Genomic DNA, 20,512 nt, shown 5'->3' on the forward strand with positions numbered 1-20,512 from the left:
ATATATATATATATATAAAAATATATATATACGATTACATTAAGAACATAATATTAATAAATATTATATAAGAATATAATATTAATAAATATACAAACTGTATAATTTTATAAAAGTATTTATTTATATAAACTTTGAAATTAATTAACAGAGTCATATAAAAATTATATGTAAAATAGAAAAATATATTAATATTAGCATATATTCTTCTGAAAATAAATTTCCTTAGAGACAACCTTTAAATGTGTATTTTTTCAATTCATGTAATACGCCGATCAAAAGTAAATTTTGTAATTTATATATAATAGCGTAAAAATACATACACCTCAGGAATCAGTACTTCGAGTTCGACCTCTTCTGATAAATGAGGAAGTTCTAAAATCCATGATAATTAAATAATAACATAATTATTGATACATATATATCATATCTTTTTAATTTAGTATATGATGTTTTATGAAACAAAAACAGTGCATTGTATAAATAATTAAAAACGAAAATTGATGCATTGTTGTATTACTTGTTGCAATGAGTTTCAAAAATCTGGTTGAAAACAGGTTGTATCTGTTCTAGCATATCCGATGTCAACATTCCTCTTTGTCTCAGTTTAAAGGCTGACGCGTTGCATTCTCGGATTAATCTTGATGCGGCGTAGCATGCTACTATTGAAGGTGACAAAGCGCATTCACTGGTTCCAGCAGAGATAGCCCACCACCAGAACACCGTCAATGAACCAGCTAAGAGATCTCCCTGTCCACCACATCGCCTTCCAGAACCAGCTAATCCACATGAGACAATTTCAGTACCTTTGTGACCATCCACAATCACATCCTTAGCTCCTTTATGCAGAATTATCACATTCTTTCCAAGAGCTTCCGCTGTGTGCTTCACATCAGAAACTTTTACTATAGGAGCAGGCAGTACAGATTTGTCCAATACTGCTTTGACCAAACGACTGAATTCCATCGCATTTGGTGTCAGAATGACTCCAGGATAATCTTTCACAATTTCCGGCTTCTGGCAGACCAGAAACAATCCATCTGCATCGATAATAAGTGGCTTCCTTGCCTCTCGGCAGATTGATATCAATTCAACAATAGTTTTGAAAATCTTTTCATCTCTGCCAAGTCCAGGTCCGATTAGAATAATGTGCAGACGATCAAGCCAAGGTTTTATTTGCTTGATTGCATCTTGTTGGTCTAAGACTGGATGAACTATTGGTTCTGGACTGAATGATTTAATAGGAATACTAGCATCCTTTGCACAAAATATGTGAACAAGATCAGCGCCAGTTCTTAATGCACTCATAGCTGCGAAATATGGTGCTCCCGTGTACTCAATGCTACCACCGAAAATACCAACTCTGCCATCTTGGCCCTTGTATTTGGTGTTGATCAAACTTGGTATCACCTTTCTTATTCCCTTCAACATACGTTCGTCCATAGATGATGATACAGATATTGATGTAGACATTATAGGCACTGATACAATTCTAATATATTTCCTGTAGACAAAATTACAAATAGCAAATGCCATTCCTGACACAAAAAAAATTCTTTAACAGTATACAAAAAAATATTATCCAAAAGTTAACCAGAAACTTCTTTTATAAGAAAAAAATTATATTGAAGCAATTAATATTTTTATTATTTTATGTTTTGTCTTTATCTGTAATAATAACTAACAAACCTATTCGCTGATGCTCCTTTGCACAATAAAATAAGTCAAACAGAGATATACAAATGTTACAAAATAAAAATATACTTATTAGTCTTATATTAATGTTCACACAATGAATTTTGTATTAGAATTAATCTATTTTAATAGATGTCGGCACTATAATTTACATGTTATAAAAAAGGAGTCGTTGTACAATACAATACACAAATGTAACTAAAGAACAATCGGAGTCGATGTCTCTTTGTCTGATTTATTGACCAATTGGCCCACTGATTTGCATTATCGAAAAGTTGACGAGTCAGACACAAAAGTCAAACACAACCTCAAATGTATTTAAATAATATAATATTATATTGTACAATATTATTTTACAATATAACACATTTTCTTTAAACTTAAATATAGGAAATAAGATAGCAATATTAACAGATAGATAAAAAAATACAATCTCTCGAATACCGGCGAGATCCTCGTTACAATTGATCTTATTACAAATTAGATAAAGAACAGAACGCTTGCAGCCGCATTTTCAACAATTTGCTTTCATAATCGCAGCTCCTCGGTGAAAAAGAAAAGATGAAGCGGCGATATCCAGAGAATGTGAAATTATTAAAGTTTCATTTCTCTAAAGTCAAAATAGAAATGTCTTCGAACTTATATTGAGACTTATTCTGGAATGCGTTCAGAAATAACATCTAAGTATCATTATTTTATTCTTATTTAATGTTCGATGAGCAACAAGGCTAAAATGATATTCAGATCTGATCATCATACAACCATAGTTCTGAATCTGATTTCTGAATCAATCCTGAATTGGAGATTAAAATTTACCAATCGTGTGACGCCGTTGACTTAACCTTAAATTCAAAGTCTTTATTCTTTAATCTGTGCTTCAGCCTTTCTACCGAGGGTACGTTCCTTTATTCACTCCGAGTGCTCATGCTATGACGTAATGGAAATATACTACGGCTATCGTTCCGTTTTAGTTTCGTGCGCTTTCTAACTGCTTCACGATTATAAAACGGAACGCAGTTGCAGTATGTTTTCAAGCTCCAATTGAAAATGGCTGACATATGTAATATTAAAAAATATATAATTTTATTATATATATTAAATATAATATATATATATATATATAAAATAATTAATAATAATAAAAAATAAATAATAAATAATGAATAATAAAAAAATTAATAATAATATTAATATCAATAATAACAATAATAAAAAATAATTAATAATAATTTCATAATATTATATAATATTATAATAATTTCATTATATTATATTATTTCATATTATACTGCTTTATTTTCTTCAGCATCAATCAAGCTTATTTCAGTCTCTATGGAAGCAGCCATCTTTGTGCTCTAACTGCTTTACGCTGATTAAAGTAGCCGCAACAGGAAGTACGTCAAAATCAAATGACGTCATAGAATTCAAGGCAGTACTTTCGGAGTGCACTACTCTCGATATCGAAACGCTATTCGTAGTACTGACAATACTCGGAGTGAATAAAGGAACGCACCCTGAGACACGTCGTGTTTGTCTGATCCTGACAGACTATTTCTTGCGAAAAATGAGTGTCGGAAAGGTACATATTTTTAGAAATCTTGTTTTAATTAGACGTAGTAATGAAATTTCAAAAATGTATTAAAAAAATATATATTTTTGATAATTGTTAAGTATATTTTTTTTATAAACTAAATAAGATGTCAATTAACTTTTTTATCATACATGTTCCTAATTATAATGGATTCTATTAAGAATCATATGACTCTTTTTGTATAAATATTAATATTTTGATGAAAACTATTCTAGATGTTGACGAATGCAAAGATTATTAAAAACAGCGGGGCTGAGCCCGATCAATTCGAGGTTAGCGTTTCCCAAGCCCTCCTGGAATTGGAAATGAACAGCGACCTCAAATCGCAATTAAGGGAGCTCTACATCACTAAAGCAAAGGAAATTGAAACAAATAACAAGAAGGTAAATTTTCATCTCTTATAGTTAATCCATTTTGTTTATAGCTTTTCAATATGTTTCTATTTATATTTTGAGTCTCGTATTAAAGTTTTTTTTCTTTATGGTTTTGTATACCAATGCAAAGATGCAAAGATAAGTATGCAAAGATTTAATTAACTTTATTGAAGAAATTTGTTTCATTTTTGTGATATACCTGTTGAAAGATTTATAATTTTTGGCTGCGCATTCATAAATGTTAATATTCATGCTTATTGTCTTTTTATTTTTTACTTTTTAACTATCTTCATGATAAGCAACAATTTTTAACTATCTTCATAGATTGATCTCAGGAAGATTAATCTGTGATTATTAGAAATTGTTGATGTGTGTCAATTTTGTTTAAAATATATATATTTTAAGCAAACACATGTTCTTTGTAATATATTATTAAGAATAATCATATATGAATATACACATATGCACGTCTGCATGCTCATACGCCTGTACACATTTATATATGATTATTCTTAATAATATATAAGATTCTTAATAATATATTAGAAATAACATATGTTAAATTTATCATAATAATAGATTTGAGAGGTGGCTCTCTTTCCATCATTGACACTCAAATATTATGTTTCCTCAAATCCCAATCACAGTTAAAATATACAAATAAAATATTTTATATGTATATTCTATTTTATATCACAAATTTCTAACAATTTCAAATTAATATTGTCCCTGATCCTTGCAAACTATGAAAAAACAGTTATAAAATGAAAAATAGAATAGATATGAATATCAAGACTTATCAATTTTAAGCCTAAGACTAAATTCTTAGATAGATCCAACATAAAATATTCTTCAAAAGAAATATCAGAGTTGTTTTTTTTACAGTCAATTATTATATATGTACCTATGCCGAAACTGAAAGCATTCCAGAAAATTCAGACACGGTTAGTACGAGAATTGGAGAAAAAGTTTTCTGGCAAACATGTCATGTTTATTGGTGAGCGTAAAATTTTACCCAAGCCAACGAGAAAAACACGAACCAAGAATAAGCAGAAACGCCCTAGAAGGTAAAAAGATAAAGAGAAAATAAAGTATAAAAATATATTTTTGTGTAATTAAATAAATGATTATATTAGCGTATCATCAATAAAATTATTTTTACAGGGATTTGAATGTAATAGACATATGCAATTAATAAAATAAAATAATATTTTATGTTTTCTTTCAGCCGTACATTGACTTCTGTCTATGATGCAATATTGGAAGATCTAGTGTATCCTATAGAAATTGTTGGTAAGCGTATCAGAGTCAAACTCGACGGGTCGCAGCTTATTAAAGTTCATCTTGATAAGAATGAACAGACGAATATTGAACACAAGGTATATATGATTTTTCTTTATTCTTCTTGGAATTTTTTATTATATTATTTGATAATAAATTATTATAATTTCAATATATTTTTTAATAGGTCGATACTTTTGCTTCAGTTTATAAGCAATTGACTGGACGGGACGTCACATTCGAATTTCCCGAATCTTATGTATGATAAATGTAAGAAAAAATAAAAGTATTTTAATCAATATTCTCATGCATATTTTTTTATTTATTTTTATTTTTTGGTATTTGCTCATCAGCTGTCGGTTTAATTAATATAGGTTGCATTCTGACATTCACTGTTAGTATTGAAAATATATATGTATATTATATATAATATATTTATAATGGTAATAATGAATACCGAAGCAGTCAGACTGATGTTCATAATCTGTTCTTATATCTAAAATCGTCTTAAGTAATAAGCTTACATAGTTATCTCATTAGTTGAAATGTATTCAATCTTAAGGAATTGACTATGAATGCCTCTCACAGACTACTTGAAATTCACTGAAAATTAGGAAGGATAAATAAAAATTGCAATATTTATTTTCAAAGTAAATTAAATTTGATTTTTTACAAGAAATATAGCAAGATATGAACATGTATAAAAACATTTATAAAAACATCTTTCAATATTTAGATGAAATTTTAATATAAATTATATTTGAAAGAAAGATTGTATTGCTGATAGCTACATAAATTATACATAATATACATTTGTGGCAATAAAAATATATTAAAACTTTTAATTCGGCTTAGAAGTCTGTTCGCGTTGCTTGCTACTTGCTTGCTGCTTACTGTTACTTTTTGCATTTAAATTTCTCATTCTTTCTTTGTTCGTCATCTATCAAATATATCTATCTATTGTTTTAAGTATCGAAAATTTAAAAGAATATAAGCAATAGACTAAGATTCATATTATTTACGAGCGAGATTCAATTGGATATGTTGTTAGTTAAAATTAAATAAATATAAAACTTCTTGATTGATGATTCACTGGAAAAATAAAAATTCCTGACTGACTGCTAAAAGCCACCATATTGTTGGCTGTGCAAAACAGTCATGCGCGAGAGACAACTATTAGTATGCTTTTTGACAGAGTGAGCCTATCGTTCTTTCTTACACTGTGACCTTGTTTTAAAACAAAATTTATAATTATGCAATTTCACAAAAATTTAAAAAATCGCTCTAATATTGCGCGGAGGCTGCGTTCCAATATTCACTGCAAGTACTGAAAATCTACAGTATACGTGACCTGAACTATATATTTTCAGTACTGGCAGTGAATATCGGAACGCAGCCCGAAACGCATGTGGTCACATACATAGCTCATGTCGAAACATTTCGTCAGATATGACAGGTTTCCTAATCCTGAATAATGCAAATTTTAACGGTTATTATATCTCAATTCGTGGACTAAAGCGATGCTTTCTTCTGCTAGATTCTTTTATTTTGTGCAAAAACGCGTCGAATAAAGGACCTCTATTTTTATCAAAATCGGGGAGGTGGGGGACCTAAATTAAACATTTACCAACATTTTAAATAATTATATATAATATATATAATGATTGATCGTCCCTCTTTATCTAACTGTCATTTCTGTATATAGCACGGAACAAAACCATAAAATCGTGGACATAGCACGAATGAGAACCATGCAATCGTGGACATTACCTACAGGATCATAGACATTGTTACGTAGTTCAATATCCACACCAGTTTTTATGGACATAGAGGCGCTTCAAAATGAAGTGTAGTTACAGCTACATCGCGGGTATGTCCGCTCTCAGGCTTCTCTCTGCTACAAATATGTTCTTTCTCGAATAAAAAATAAAAAACGTATTGTCGGTAGTTCAATTATTATTGATTAGTACATCATTCAGTGTCTGGTTGATAATCTAATTGCAATTACAATTATAACGGCTGCATTCAGCAGAAAAAGCAGCTTTGCAACAGTTGTACAATTCTTTATTATAATTGGTTTATACATTTAGAACTATGGTGATCTAAGTAGCGTAAGAACCAATCATAATAAAGAATTTTACAACAATCGCAAAGATACTCTTTCTGCTGAACGCAGCCAATTACTATCCATTTGCATTTGCTAGTAAATCCGACAATATGGCGTTTACGTTATGGGCACTTTATGAAGCAACTCTGTTATGCTTGAATGCAATTTGTATTTTGAACGAGGAAAGATTCCTTGCCAAAGGTAATAATTAAACACGTACACATATTCATTATTTTTTAAAGAATCAATTATAATCAATATTAACCTCATGTGTGAAGCGAATATTTTAGGTTATAATTTAATGAAGTTTACAATTTTATACAAAATTTTTCTTTTTTGAGATTTGTAACGATTAGCAGAATTTATTATTAGCAAAAAAAGAATGGAGGAATTAATATTGAATTCTTTTATTACAGTTGGCTGGGCATCGTGGCAAAATGTACAAGGATTTGGAGAACCTCCGACAGTTAAATCACAATTATTGAACCTTATTAAGTCAATACGAACTGTGATGAGAAGTAAATAATGAACAATTAATTATCTATTTAATATTCTGATTATTGCATCTTTTTCACATAATGTGTTTTTTTTCAGTCCCTTTGATAGGCTTGAACATTGTGACGATACTTTTGAAGTTAGTGCTTGGCTGATAAATAAGTATGCAACTGTACGAATGGGATGTGCTATATCCAACTTGGTTTGAAGATGATATGTAGATAAGAAAATTATTAAATTATATTTTTACTTTTACAACTAATTTTTACTTTATTATATAACTTTGTATAATTTATATACATTCATATATTCGTTATATAATTTACCTGAGTTGATTTTGAGATGAGTATATAATGAAAATAATAATTCATATATTTTTTTATATTTAGATTAATTATAACAATATTTTATGATCTTAGTATAATTGTATAGATTATTCAAATTTTATTGTGATTATCAAGTTACCGAGAGGATAAGTTTTTTATGAATATATATAAATATTTTGAATTACAAATTCTAAAAATTTAATTGCAATTATAAGTTTTAATAATTTAGATCAGCAAGCGAATCAGCGATTTAGATACCGATTACGTTTGTCTTTTTTCTAAAATTAAAATTATTCCGACACATTAAAAAAATCCTTTTGATATGTTTTAAAAAGTTTTTTGAGACATTTTCAATTAATGCCAGTATATAAGAAATTTAATAAGACAGAAGAAAGTCGTGGTCTTTGATTTTAGATTTTAAATTCCTAGAATTCTATTCCTAACATGTATGCAATTGTTCCTTGCAATCTACAAGGAAAGAACTGACTATTAATATTTAAAAATATTGATTTATTTTAGAAGTAAGATATTTTCTTTCTTGTCTTAACAACTCTAAAAAGTATTTGATGAGAAGAAAATCTTGATTTTTTGAAAAAGGAATATTATTAGTTTAAACAACCTTTTTTTAATATATAACTCAAGTATTTTAATATTTGAATATTAGGGAAAGTGTCGTGATTTTTTTATGTGCTTTTAATTGTTGACATTATTGATCATAATTTTATAAATTATTTTGCTTTCACAAGCTTTAATATTTTTAATTATATTTTTTTATCTACAAATTAAAGTCAACTGTGCTAATGCAGTTTTGAACATTGGTTATGCATTGATTCACAAGAGGCCTCTAGTATCAACAAATACGCCGAAAGCTATAATTTTATAAATTATAGATAAATCTCAAATCTTAACAACATTTTAGGGCTCGTTATTTTATTCTTAAATAAAAACGATTATATTTACAATTCTTATGAAAATTATTGAATATAGTTGCGAAAAATTAGATATATTAACAAAATTTGTATTAATATTTTTTCATATTTTACTAAAAATCTATAATTACATGTATAAAACAAAATATATACATATATGTATATACACATATAAAATATTAAATCATTAAATATTTACTATTGGTAATAAAATATATTATTAATTATTTATATTTATTAACTTATTAAATACAATAAATTTAATATAAAATTATTGAATTTTATATTCATTTAACTATTTTTTATTAACGTTTGAAATGTATACTTATATTAAATATTACATATACATTTTATAATCTTATATGATTTTATAAATAGCAAAAAGATTTAAAATCCATCTAACAATATTGCCGCTTGCTATAAAAAAATATAACTTAAAAGTAAAATGTCTGTGTATAATGTACATTAGCAGCTTTCAATACAAACTCGCGAAGAAAGCTTTCTCTTTAATTTTCCTTTAATCGCTCACAGCTCAAACATTGTCCGACCAATTTTTTTCGCCGTTTTTGCCATCATTTATGACTGGACCATCAAATATTATTTTAGCGATGCGAAAGGATTAATCAATCGATTTAAAAGGATGTGTGCCTTGGGTAATTCTTCTGTGAGTTAGCCGCTTATACGCCGCGGAACAGCTGGAAGCGGTAGCCTAGGTCGTAGCTTCCGCTCATTTCCATTTTCAATTATTCCTTCCCGGATCATTTGAACATCGTAAATCGTCTGGTCAACGGCCAGCGCGTAAATAAATCGTCGTCGTTCGCGGAAGATTGCCCGCACCGACCGAGCCAATGGTGCCTTCGGCGCCTTCCTTCTCGCTGGAACGAAGTAACAGGACGCTCTCGGAAGACGCTCCATGATTTTTCTCTAACTTTCTCCCCTTCCTCGGCTTTCTCGGGATGAAAGAAGTGCCTTGCAGGGACAATCAATGACTATTATACCGGATTCACTTGTGTATTTCGTTGTGCGCGAGCACGTAAAGATTTGTTAACATTATTAAACGTGACTTGCACGAACCTACACTCGCGCGATCGTTGTAACGCCTGACTACATTTCCTCCACGATTCCATTGTTAGCTTATTTTTTTTCTTTTGTCACCATCAGAATCGAGTCAATTACGGTTATCACTTAAAAATGTTTATCAAATATGTATGTATGTTAAAATAATGTATGTTAAAATAAATCAAATGTATGTTAAAATAATGACAAAAACATAAAAATTTAATAAATTGTTTTGTTATTTTTTTATTGTAAGAATTGAGTACAATTTATTGTACGATTTAAAAATTATTTGACTTTTAAGTTTATGTTGAATTTGTAGAAAGGAATTCGCAACACTAATATTCAAATTAAATAATATATTTAGGACATATTTTGCTTTAAAATTATTAACTACATGATTGATTACTTTTACATATTTTATATTATGTAATATAAATTTAAATTATTTGATATTAATAGTAACTTAAAATCTTCAATTAATAGTTTTTTTATTTCTTACACTTAATTTACAAGATCTTTAATTTAAAAGATGTATTCGCAACTGAGGATGTTTATCATTTATTAGGAAAAATGTCAATTACAAATATTTTTTATAAAAGTGATCAAAATTATTTTATTTATTCTTTAACTTTTTTATAACTTAAATCTATTTATTTAATATTCAAATTTCAAAACGGTATAAATATTAAAAACATATTCTTTTTCAATTTCGATAATTTTGTTACTAGTGTAGAATCAAAATATCTTTAAACATCTTTATGAGTGAGAAAAACTTTTCATTTAATATCATAAAACTTTCTCAACAAAATTTATGGCACGACAACTGTTCTTGTTATTATAGTAGTTTTTAAATGTTATAGTAGTTTTTAAATGCTAATAATCTCATTGTTTATAAAGTATAATTGATTGATTTTATTTAAAATAATATTTGATTCCCTCTAGAGAGCTATAAGAATAACCATTCTTCTTTCCAGCATCTCTTCTAATTTGATTTAGAAAATTATACATTAATTCTACCACTTGAATAAAATTGTTGTGTTTGTCTGTAAAAATTAAACTTACTTATCGCACGATCAGATACAATGGAATTTTTAAGTAAGCCAAAGTTAATCGACGTCCGCTCGGCGTTACCGTAATATCGATTATAGATTGAAGTCGAAGAATTTGCGGACGCAAGGAGTGCCGGCCTCCCTGCGTGAGGTAATGTTATAACGGCACGGTTGTTTCTTCCTTTTTTTTTTTTTTTTTGTTACCGAGAATTACCGGTCCCAACGGCGCACGGCCGAGATGCAACGTTCGATCGCGGTTATGCAAGCATATTTGCCCGATTTTACCATACATCGCAATGCCGGTTGCTGACGGTTCAAACGGTCCGATCAGCTAGATTCAGGACACGCGCGCCGATTCATCGTTCTCTTCACTTAGCTCCGCTCACCTGACAGAAAAATACTTGCGAAATTCGCTCATATTCAGCAGGGGACTCCCCGCTGCCGATTCTTCATTAAGCAAGGAAACACGAAGATGAAATCATGAGATTAGCATAGGCGTAATTAACACGATTTCGGAAGACGACGTTTGTAATGATCGCTCAACTTTAAAGATTAGCTTCCATTAGCGACTTTTGTCGCTGGAAATTGCTTTCGAGAGAGAGAGAGAGAGAGAGAGAGAGAGAGAGAGAGAGAGAGAGAGAGAGAGAGAGAGAGAGAGAAACAACAGCGACGAATTTATCCAGTTCGTCAGCTCTAAACTTTGTTCCGTAGTCGTAAAGTTAGAAACTAGAACTATGAAGTGTCATCAAGCACGATTAAGAAAGTTTGCAAAGGCTTAAATAGTTAAGCGAGTTAATTTTAGTATTGCTCCTTCAAGAGAAGAATTCCTTCTCTCTCTCGCATCCCGCTACGTGCTGCGTGCAAAATGAAATCACTCTGTCAATGAGAAACTTGACACATCGTTGGATTGATTTATCTCGAAGCATCACGAAACCTAATTAAGGTTCGAGCAACTTAACGATACGCAATCCGACGCAATTCTGTGTCGCAGTTACGAAAAAAAAAAAAGAAAAAAGAAGGCGAACGGCAAGAAGGGATGAAGCAAGACCTCGTAAGAGCTGCCTTCACGATTCTTTCCTCAGATCAACGCGCAGTGAAGTGACCTATTGTTGAGCAATATACGCGCGTGTACTCTGTGCGTGCTCCTGTCAAAAGTCTCGTGCAGAAATGGGGGGAAAGTACGTGGGGGAGGACCGGCAACCATTGTACATCCGGTCCATTATATTTTACGCTGCTCAACAAATTTGTTTCCCATAATTGGAAACAACGGTACTGTTGGCACACCACACGTTTGCTCCTTCGAAGATCCTCTCCTTCTCGCATAAATCTTTCCTCCATAGAGATCAAGCTTGTCGATCAAAGCTGATATTTTGCGACATTACACGATTCATTTTGATTGAGGTTTTCACTATTTTTTTCTTCCATCAATCGAACTTTCAGTCCTTTCCAAATAAACCTTTGACAAAATTCGAAAGACTTCTTTTTTTTATTTTCAATGACTTCAGATGCTAAATCAAATGTATGTTTATAAATATGTATTATTGTATATAACGAAAAAAATATTTGATAATAATGATAATATTTTTATCATAGAGATGATGTCAAATAAATGCATAATTACAAATATTTCACAGTCTTTACCAGTGACGTAGATACTAAAGAGATATCTTATCACTGTATGTCCGGAAGAAACAGATCTTATCTTCTTTTATGTTCCAAATAAATGGTACTTACAAAATAAAAGGTCCACTTTATCTAAAAAGTTAATTATTAATTGATGTTAAAAATACTGTTTTATATATCTAAACTAAATTTCGAAAAAAATATTTTGTATATTATTTAATATAAACTATCAATATGTGACTTTTTCAATTCTTTTTCTTATTCTACCAATCTTTCAATTGCTTTAATTGATTAAAAGATTAAAGACATTCATTTTGTGCATCACAACATGCATTTCTCTAAATAAAATAGAAACTAATCTGTGCTTTTTTTCTACAATATATCTCAGTATAATTTCCATTATTACGGCAATGAAATTCACTTCGATCTTCGATATAAATTGTTTCGAATTTATAGATATAAGTTGAATAATAAAGGGATTAGATTTCTAAGCTTTGGTCCCTAGTAATGCCCTCTCTGATTGGTTTCATGGAAATTCATTTCGCTTTGACTTACTCTCTATAACTGATAAAGACAACTGGTGGAAAGGAGAAGAGGGGTAGAGATACGATATCAAAGATATCGTAATTGTTGTACGCGCGATTGAAGTGAATCGCGCTCCTGCAAACTGGAGCGTAGATCATCGCGCCATATATTTTTCTCCTTTCGCACGTAGGCGGATGAACGTTTCTTGCAAAATTCCACGACGAGACTCTCACACCGCCTGCATACACCTCTCCATCTGCCTCTCCTGCCGATCTCACCGTACCCCCATGAGACGCGAAATCGCGCGCGGCACTTTCCCTGCCGTAGACGACGCAGGTACACACGTAAGGTGTACCTTCTTTCGGGACAGATAGCTCGGCTGATACCACGCTTTCCTCCGTCTCCCACGGAACCATATATTTTTAATAGGTACTTTGTAGTGGAGTCATCACCCGTGTCTCCGCGCGCCTCGCCAGTCGGGATCACGAAAGTTGACTCCGCATGCCAACTTCGCGCTACGTACAACGTTTCGCTTAACGCTGTTGTCATATTATTACTTTCGGCAAGCACACAAGGGGGGAGATCGCCTTCGGAATTACAAAGTACATTTACACGTACTTTAATGCTGTCTCAATGTCTTACAACAGTCCCACAAATATTAACTTATGTGTGTTCTTCAAAGTGTTCACTGAATTATATGAATGAACAGTTGAAGAGTCTTGAATTATATATTATTTTAATCCCTATTTTATATATTATTATTTTATTTTATATATTATATATTATTAATACCTATTTTATATTTGATTTCTATGTTATTTGAGTTGTGTATTCAGCTTTTACGTAATCTTCTTGAAAAGAGACAAATGAAATACATATTGTTCCGTAAAATATTCTTTTATCATCTAAAACGCAATAAAGTTTTTGAAAACTTCTAATTTGCGTGGCAAGAAACTTTATGAAGACATTTCTCACGCTTGAAGTAAATTTCTATTGATATGAAAATTATTCTGAACGCATGACATTTCTCGTCTTGCATTTATTCCCCTTATTGTTCGGTTTCACTTCGGACACGCTTGGCTTTTATCAACCACTTCTCATTGATTTCTTCGAAGATGCTCGACAACGCGGAAATAATACATCGTGTCGATCACGCAGAATAGCATCGAATAGCTGGCGGGGAACAGCAATTGTCAACAATCGCTTTACAAAGACGCTTGACAAAGAAGTTTATGCAATCTAATGGAGGAGATTGACCGTAACTTCTTATTCATCGACGTTACATGGATTCGATAAAGTCATTCAAGTGCTCTCGGCATTATCGATAATAAATGTTTTATTTTATTGGCACTCACTTTCTTACCTAACTGTTCCAAGTCTTTACCGTTTAAATGTAATATCAACGTTTTTCCCGTTACGCAACGTGGCGGATCTGTAATTTATGAAGTTTTTCTTACACGCGCGCGTAACGTCGGCCCGCAATATCTCGAAAGCACAGCGGGGAATCCAGCAAAAACCCATCCATCATGAATTATTGTAAATTAAATTCTTAATTCTTAATAAGAATAACTTACTCGATTATACTATATATTATTAATAAAAAAACTTTTATTTTACTAACGTAGAAATATTTGATGCAATATTTTGAAAATCTGTATCTATTTATTGTCTGTTTAAATTTTTTAATTTTTTATTTTTTAATTTTTTATTTTCAGAAATTAATGATATATTTAATGATATATTTTTGAATATTTTGCGTCTGTGCAAAAGGAATATTCGCTTATCTTTTTTTATATTATTTTTTCATGTTATTTTTTTTTAAATTAAATCTTTTTTTATCTCGTAATTTTGATAATAATATGCATTCTTGCGAACGCAATGTGTGCGAATACGATTAAATTACAAAGGCACGTGAAGATTTCGTGCAGTGACTCAATCTAAGATTAACCGCACCTCAATTAAAACTTTTAACTTTGGTGCCTCAATTACTTGTAGTATGCGCGATATCACGCCAGATATTTTACTGACTTTCATATGAAGTATTTCCTCTATTACTAAGCAAGAGAATTACTCTGCGGTAAACGTACGATCGTAAATTTGCAACGTGACGCTCCTGTTGTTTTCTCGGACTTAAAACTGGCTCATTCGTTATTCACAATGAAAATCCGCATAATCATCGTAGCGACTTGTCGTCGTAAGTGCGGATTATATCGCATTGCATGGAACCATCTCTGATGAATGTCGTCATAAACGTCTAGCAGCTGCTACCTGCAAAACATGTTAATTAAGCGTTTTCGAGATAGCGACCATAAATGACTCTCCTCAACTAGAATGATTAGCTAATTTACTAAAAAAAAAACATAAGTCAATCATCTTCTCAGCTTCTCGTCTCTTGACTGTAATCTGAGAGACAACTCGTCACCTGCTAAAGGAAAGTCAGTCTTCGATTTAAAAATTTAATTTGACAAGATTAATGAAAAATATTAAGGCAACGAGGCGCTCACTTGGAAATTCCGATTGGAAGATTTCGATTTTAGTATATTGAAAACAATAAGTAAACGTTCGAGCTTAAAATTTCAGAGAAAATAGCAAGTGGCACGCCAAGTCACCTGTAGATATATCTCTTCTCGCGGAGAGATTATTTCCCAGCGAAATCTCATCGGAACATACAAGATAAGTTCATGTACTCAGGCGACTTACGTCATCTCGCTGTAATCAAGAAACATGGAATTCAGATGCTAATCTCGAGCATGATTCGAATGGGGAAGAGGAAACGCGAACATCTTGTAATTGTGACAGCAGTGTCGTAGGAAACTCCTCGAAAGTACAAAAGGAAAGAAAAAGCGAGATTCTTCCTCTCCCTTCCTCATTATTCCGGACATCCTTTGCTCATATAATTCGAGAATGTCTCAATGTGCGAACGCAACGCCACTTTCGAATTTTTACCACGATGGTGAGAGATTCTTCTCTCGCTCTTTCTCTTTTTCTCTTACTCCTCCCTCTTTTTCCTTTTTCTTCTTCTTTTCTTCTTTCGTAACACGATGCCCTTTTGCAACTGGATGGTCTTCGCGTGCCTGGCGAGAATTTACATGTCCAGATGGAGAAGCTTGGTCTCCCCACTTCTGTGAAGATAATGCGATATCGCTGGTTCACGAGTGAAAGGAGAAAGGCGCCGATCTCCCGGAACATCGACGAAGAGAAAGAGAAACGATCGGATATCTTTGGGAGATACACGATGACGATATGGAAAAAAAGACAAGCGTGCCTCCGGGCGACGATTGAGGGGGACGTAATATGGGATTGCGATAATCACGATCGTCGGCGACGGTTGATGGGAGGAAAGGTGAAATTAGGAACGGCAGAGAGAAGAAAAGGCAGAGCGAATTCGCCGGAAAGCGACTCCGAAGAGGAGAAGCACACGGGGTTTCAACGGTGGCGACGTTCTTTTTTTTATTCTTTTTTCTACAAAAAAAGCCTTTATACAAGTACAAAAAGATGCGTGGTTAAGGAGTAGAGCGTTATGTATGAAAAAATAGTGTGTATTTCGTGGCGTCGTATGTACGTGTTACTCAACACGGCGGCGTCCGCTTTGTAATCCGGATCGCTTCTTCCACTAGACGAACATCCTCCTCCTCCCCTTCTTCCTCCTTCTTCTCGTAGACGTAGGTTGGAGGTTGATATCCCTGTGGTGAAATCTGTTTTAATAGCGCGTAATAACTCGATCCTTGCGATGTCTTCTCAGCTCGGACTTGACATCGTCCTCTCTCACGAATTGGCTCAGATCGTGGATCTCGTGCCCAGATCCTGGACCAAGGTCTCGGTGAGTCGAGCCTCGCCCGAAAAAGCGGTCCGCGTTACAAGAGCGGACGCCGCGTTACAGCGACGGTGGAATTTTATTTACAAGGCGCTGATATCGCGCCGATCACGTCTTCGGCTTGTCGGCCTCCTCCTCCTCCTACTCCTCCCGCTCCTTCCTATTGTTCTATGAGTGTCCCGACGAGTGCGAGGGCAAGCTTCGCCGGGGATGATGTGTGAAGTGTGTCTTGCGTCAGCGACTGCGCCCACCTCCCTTGACTTATCACTGATGACCTCGATCTTCTCGCGCGCGGACACGACCGCGACGACGATTTGATGCGATTTTGGTACGATAGACTTCGGCACCGCGCCGACCGCCCAAGATCATCCTCTCGACCTCGTCCTTCCGCGAGTCGGAAGGCGAGAGGGCTCGAGAGAAAGGGAAAACTGGCCACGTTCACTCCCACGGACCCCCGGACTTGTCGAAGCGACGACCGTTGGATTTTTCGACAAGTCAGGAAGTCGGGGGGAGGATGCTGGTCCGCGTGCGCTACCCTTCCGGCGGATGTCCGGGGAGACCCTGAGCCGTTGAAGCGACGACTATTTGATCTCCAACGGACCAGGCGTCCCGTCCCGTCGGTCCCCGTTTTCGCTTCTCGCGCGCGTCTTCGTCTTAGCTCCCGATTGGCCCGGTCCATTGACACCGATTGATCGAAGGATGCGAAAACGTTCTGGATAACGCGAGATAAGCCAGATAGCGCGGGCAACACGATCCAGCTTCGTTCGGACGATCTTCGAGTGCTGATCTGCGTGAAATGATCCCTGTGACAATCTGACCCTGGCATCGACGACTTTCCGAGCTACGAGCGTCGAGAAATTTATCACTTTGAAAGAGACTGGTCCAGCGCTTCGTGGATAGCCATGATCTTCTTCCACAAATTGCTCGATCTTCCCCATAAGTTTTTCTATACGTGTTTCGGCTGCGTCTCGGAAAGTAGTCGTTGTCGTCGGCCGGTGCCATTATTCTCTTTCTATCTCTTTTTTTCTCATTTTCTCTCTCTTTCTCTCTCTCTCTTACTCTCGCTCATTTTCTCTCTGGTTCTCTCTCATTCTCTCTCTCTCTCTCTCTCTCTCTCTCTCTCTCTCATCATCATTCAAATTTAGATGAATCCTTAGAACGGTGCGCCATAGCTGCTGGACGGCCTGCTGGGCGCTCCGTAGCCAGTGCTAGGTGCTCCGTAGCTGGTACTGGGTCCGCTGGGGTAGCCTCCGGGGCCTTGGCTGACCTGGTTGAATTGGGCCACCTGGATGGCTTGTCTGATACCTTCGAGATCGATGCCTACGACACGGGTCTGATAACTTGGCACGCCGTATTGCGGCGATGGGACGCCGTATTGCGACGACGGCGCTCCGTAGCTGGAGCTAGGCGCGTATCCCGATCCGCCGAATCCGCCGGATTGTTGAGATTGAAGTTCCTCCTTCAGGAGGATCTGACGGATCTGCTCGAGCAGCGCGCTGTCCACGGAAGCGCCTTCGCTGGTCTGATAGCCGGTGGATACTTGGGTGTAACCGCCACCGCCGCCGCCGCCGCCGCCACCGCCGCCGAAGGAGTAACCACCACCGATGCCTCCGCCACCGCTTGGTCTGCTGTAACTGTAGCCGCCGGACACAGGCGGCTCAGCCAGGGCGAACCCTGCCAGACCGACAATCATACACTGTAACACAGAAAGAAGTTACTTGTATTACTTTTGTATTACTTTTATATCAATTAAGACAGCGGAGAGGACAGATTTGTTTTAATTGTAATTACAGGCGCAACTATGACTGTGTAGCTACAAAAAAATTATATTTGTTATACAATAGATCGCATGTTAAGAATTATTATATTCGTAATCATCTTAAATGATGCAAGATAAAATGTGTTAGTCACACTTGTTAAAGTATTCAGCAATTAAAGAATTAATTGCTGAAAAAACTCTTAAAGATAGAAAGATTAATATATTTTTACGACAGTCATATCTCACTTATGTAGTGCCTGCAGTTTACATTATATTTTAAAGTTTTAAAGTTTTCAGATAATTAATTTTATCTAAAAGCACGTTTATTTTTCATTTCACGTAATAGATAGTTATTACATGTATGATTTAAAAAAAATAAATAAAAAATTATAGGAAATTTTAAGAATATACATGTTTAAGAACGAGGGATTAATATTTTAACAAAATTATTTAAAAAAAATATTTCCTTACGTAAAAAAAATAGATTTAAACATGATGATATTTAATTTATAAATTAGAGATTATTTATTCGATAAACTTTAAACTCTAAATTTCTAATTATATTAATCCTAAATTATAAATTTATTAATCCTAAATTATAAATTTTTTGAGCAAATATAATTGCAAGAAATCAATGATTAAAGTTTTTTTTTTAGCAATTGTAAAAGAAATTCAATTTAAAACTAATATTAAATAATATTTTCGTTAATAATCAGTTTTTAATTCTGTATATTATCTGCCATTATTGTATCACAAACATTTTACATAAATGAGAAGAGAAGTAGTATCATGTTAATAGATTATTGCGGCAATTCGCGTTACGCGAGATCAAAGGCGACAATGAACAGTGATAGAGACGTATGAATAACAATGTCCAGAAAAAGCAGCACTCGCTTTTTCTATCGATCGGGTTCTCTCCATCACTTGACCCTCTCTTTACACTCTTCTTCTCGCGATTTCTCCCGTTCGCACACATGTACTCATGCACCACATTTCCTTATTCGCTTTCCTTTCCTTTTTAGTCCCATCCCCTCTCCGCTCTGCACGTATCGATTCTTAATATAAGTATGGGGAAAAAAAATGCGTGCTTACCGCGATCAGAGGATTCATGTCGGCTTCTGCGATGCCGCCTCAGTTCTGTGACTCCGTGGAAGGTAGACCGGAGACATTTATACCCCCGGGAGAAGCAGGGGGATATACACGCGGCCCCCACGAAGAAGAGACGGGGGCCTCTCGAGTGAGAGTAATTTAGTTGTGAGACGATTCTCTCCCTCTCTTCCCGGCCACCTCGTGCTTCTCTCTTTTGCTCTCCGAAGACTCCGAATGTCCTCTTCGCTGGAGGATCGCCAACATACTCGAGATTTAGACGATGAAATCTTGCGAAACGTAGCCTCTCGATAGTCCCTACTTGCGTCCTAGACCTAGACTCCTTTAGTCGAGTGCTTTGTCGTAATGATAGTCCCAGTAAAGGATTTTGCCTCAACTACCTGCTGGAGATTTGTCTGCGGATATCTCTTGTATTTTCTATTTTTTTTTTTTCTTTGCTATTCGTGGTATATATGGGCGGTTACAATGAACAGTAAAAGTGGCTATATCTTGATGCGTTTATAAATAGCACCGGAGAAATCAATTTTTATGCTAAGAATTCTTTACATTCTATATAGTTATATTTAAAAGATGTCTTTCATTTATTAAATTTTATTTTCTTAAAAATTTAATTATCCATATTTAAAAGAAAGATAAAGATGCATCTCAATTATTTTTAATACAGAATTGAATATAATTGAGTAAAAATCGTCGTTCTTCTTATTACAGCAATGCGTTACAACATATCGCAACTCGCTATAATAAAATATCGTACGTGCGTATTTTGTGATGTATCAAT

General features: G+C 34.0%; 4 protein-coding genes and 1 long non-coding RNA gene across 10 annotated transcripts; 2 read left to right on the forward strand and 3 right to left on the reverse strand.

The window, feature by feature from the left end:
* Window positions 1–102: 102 nt before the first annotated feature.
* Window positions 103–2,645, reverse strand: Naxd (NAD(P)HX dehydratase). Of its 5 annotated transcripts, none has more exons than XM_011639934.3 (3): window positions 2,512–2,645; window positions 521–1,504; window positions 103–375 (listed from the first exon to the last, which is right to left on the reverse strand). In XM_011639934.3, exons 2-3 carry the CDS (start codon window positions 1,471–1,473, stop codon window positions 327–329), a joined length of 1,002 nt encoding a protein of 333 aa, XP_011638236.1. In that variant the 5' UTR covers window positions 1,474–1,504; window positions 2,512–2,645; the 3' UTR covers window positions 103–326. The 5 variants fall into 5 exon arrangements, with proteins under 5 accessions (XP_011638236.1, XP_011638235.1, XP_011638234.1 ...); XM_011639933.2 differs by lacking the exon at window positions 2,512–2,645 and adding an exon at window positions 2,140–2,505; XM_011639932.2 differs by lacking the exon at window positions 2,512–2,645 and adding an exon at window positions 1,690–2,505.
* Window positions 2,646–3,111: 466 nt separating this feature from the next.
* Window positions 3,112–6,785, forward strand: LOC105427940 (small ribosomal subunit protein eS7). Of its 2 annotated transcripts, XM_089082833.1 has the most exons (6): window positions 3,112–3,274; window positions 3,502–3,669; window positions 4,546–4,727; window positions 4,889–5,039; window positions 5,129–5,211; window positions 6,647–6,785. In XM_089082833.1, exons 1-5 carry the CDS (start codon window positions 3,260–3,262, stop codon window positions 5,204–5,206), a joined length of 594 nt encoding a protein of 197 aa, XP_088938959.1. In that variant the 5' UTR covers window positions 3,112–3,259; the 3' UTR covers window positions 5,207–5,211; window positions 6,647–6,785. The 2 variants fall into 2 exon arrangements, with proteins under 2 accessions (XP_088938959.1, XP_011638237.1); XM_011639935.3 differs by lacking the exon at window positions 6,647–6,785 and having other exon boundaries at window positions 5,129–5,240.
* On the forward strand, window positions 6,773–7,801 carry LOC105427941 (immediate early response 3-interacting protein 1). Its single transcript, XM_089082835.1, has 4 exons — window positions 6,773–6,902; window positions 7,145–7,249; window positions 7,465–7,566; window positions 7,643–7,801. Exons 2-4 carry the CDS (start codon window positions 7,159–7,161, stop codon window positions 7,696–7,698), a joined length of 249 nt encoding a protein of 82 aa, XP_088938961.1. The 5' UTR covers window positions 6,773–6,902; window positions 7,145–7,158; the 3' UTR covers window positions 7,699–7,801.
* Window positions 7,802–9,932: 2,131 nt separating this feature from the next.
* Window positions 9,933–16,427, reverse strand: LOC148935094 (uncharacterized). Its single transcript, XR_016140746.1, has 2 exons — window positions 15,664–16,427; window positions 9,933–15,322 (listed from the first exon to the last, which is right to left on the reverse strand). It is a non-coding gene; the product is annotated as an uncharacterized LOC148935094 (long non-coding RNA).
* Window positions 16,428–16,478: 51 nt separating this feature from the next.
* LOC148935095 (uncharacterized) lies at window positions 16,479–19,874 on the reverse strand. Its single transcript, XM_089082834.1, has 2 exons — window positions 19,720–19,874; window positions 16,479–18,564 (listed from the first exon to the last, which is right to left on the reverse strand). The coding sequence occupies exons 1-2, from the start codon at window positions 19,735–19,737 to the stop codon at window positions 18,022–18,024; spliced, it is 561 nt and encodes a 186-aa protein (XP_088938960.1). The 5' UTR covers window positions 19,738–19,874; the 3' UTR covers window positions 16,479–18,021.
* Between the last annotated feature and the right edge of the window lie 638 nt (window positions 19,875–20,512).

This window comes from Pogonomyrmex barbatus, unplaced genomic scaffold (genome assembly GCF_055798465.1).
Source record: "Pogonomyrmex barbatus isolate J1 unplaced genomic scaffold, ASM5579846v1 scaffold6, whole genome shotgun sequence".
In the NCBI taxonomy this organism is placed as follows: Eukaryota; Metazoa; Arthropoda; class Insecta; order Hymenoptera; family Formicidae; genus Pogonomyrmex; species Pogonomyrmex barbatus.

Coding starts and splice junctions, on each gene's coding strand:
- LOC105427940 (XM_089082833.1), top strand. Junction 3,670..4,545: donor TTGAAACAAATAACAAGAAG/GTAAATTTTCAT, acceptor TTTTTTTTACAG/TCAATTATTATATATGTACC. Junction 4,728..4,888: donor AAGCAGAAACGCCCTAGAAG/GTAAAAAGATAA, acceptor GTTTTCTTTCAG/CCGTACATTGACTTCTGTCT.
- LOC105427941 (XM_089082835.1), top strand. CDS start 7,159: ATGGCGTTTACGTTATGGGCACTTTATGAAGCAACTCTGTTATGCTTG. Junction 7,250..7,464: donor GGAAAGATTCCTTGCCAAAG/GTAATAATTAAA, acceptor CTTTTATTACAG/TTGGCTGGGCATCGTGGCAA. Junction 7,567..7,642: donor AATACGAACTGTGATGAGAA/GTAAATAATGAA, acceptor GTTTTTTTTCAG/TCCCTTTGATAGGCTTGAAC.
- Naxd (XM_089082830.1), bottom strand. CDS start 1,536: ATGGCATTTGCTATTTGTAATTTTGTCTACAGGAAATATATTAGAATT. Junction 376..520: donor TTTGAAACTCATTGCAACAA/GTAATACAACAA, acceptor CATGGATTTTAG/AACTTCCTCATTTATCAGAA.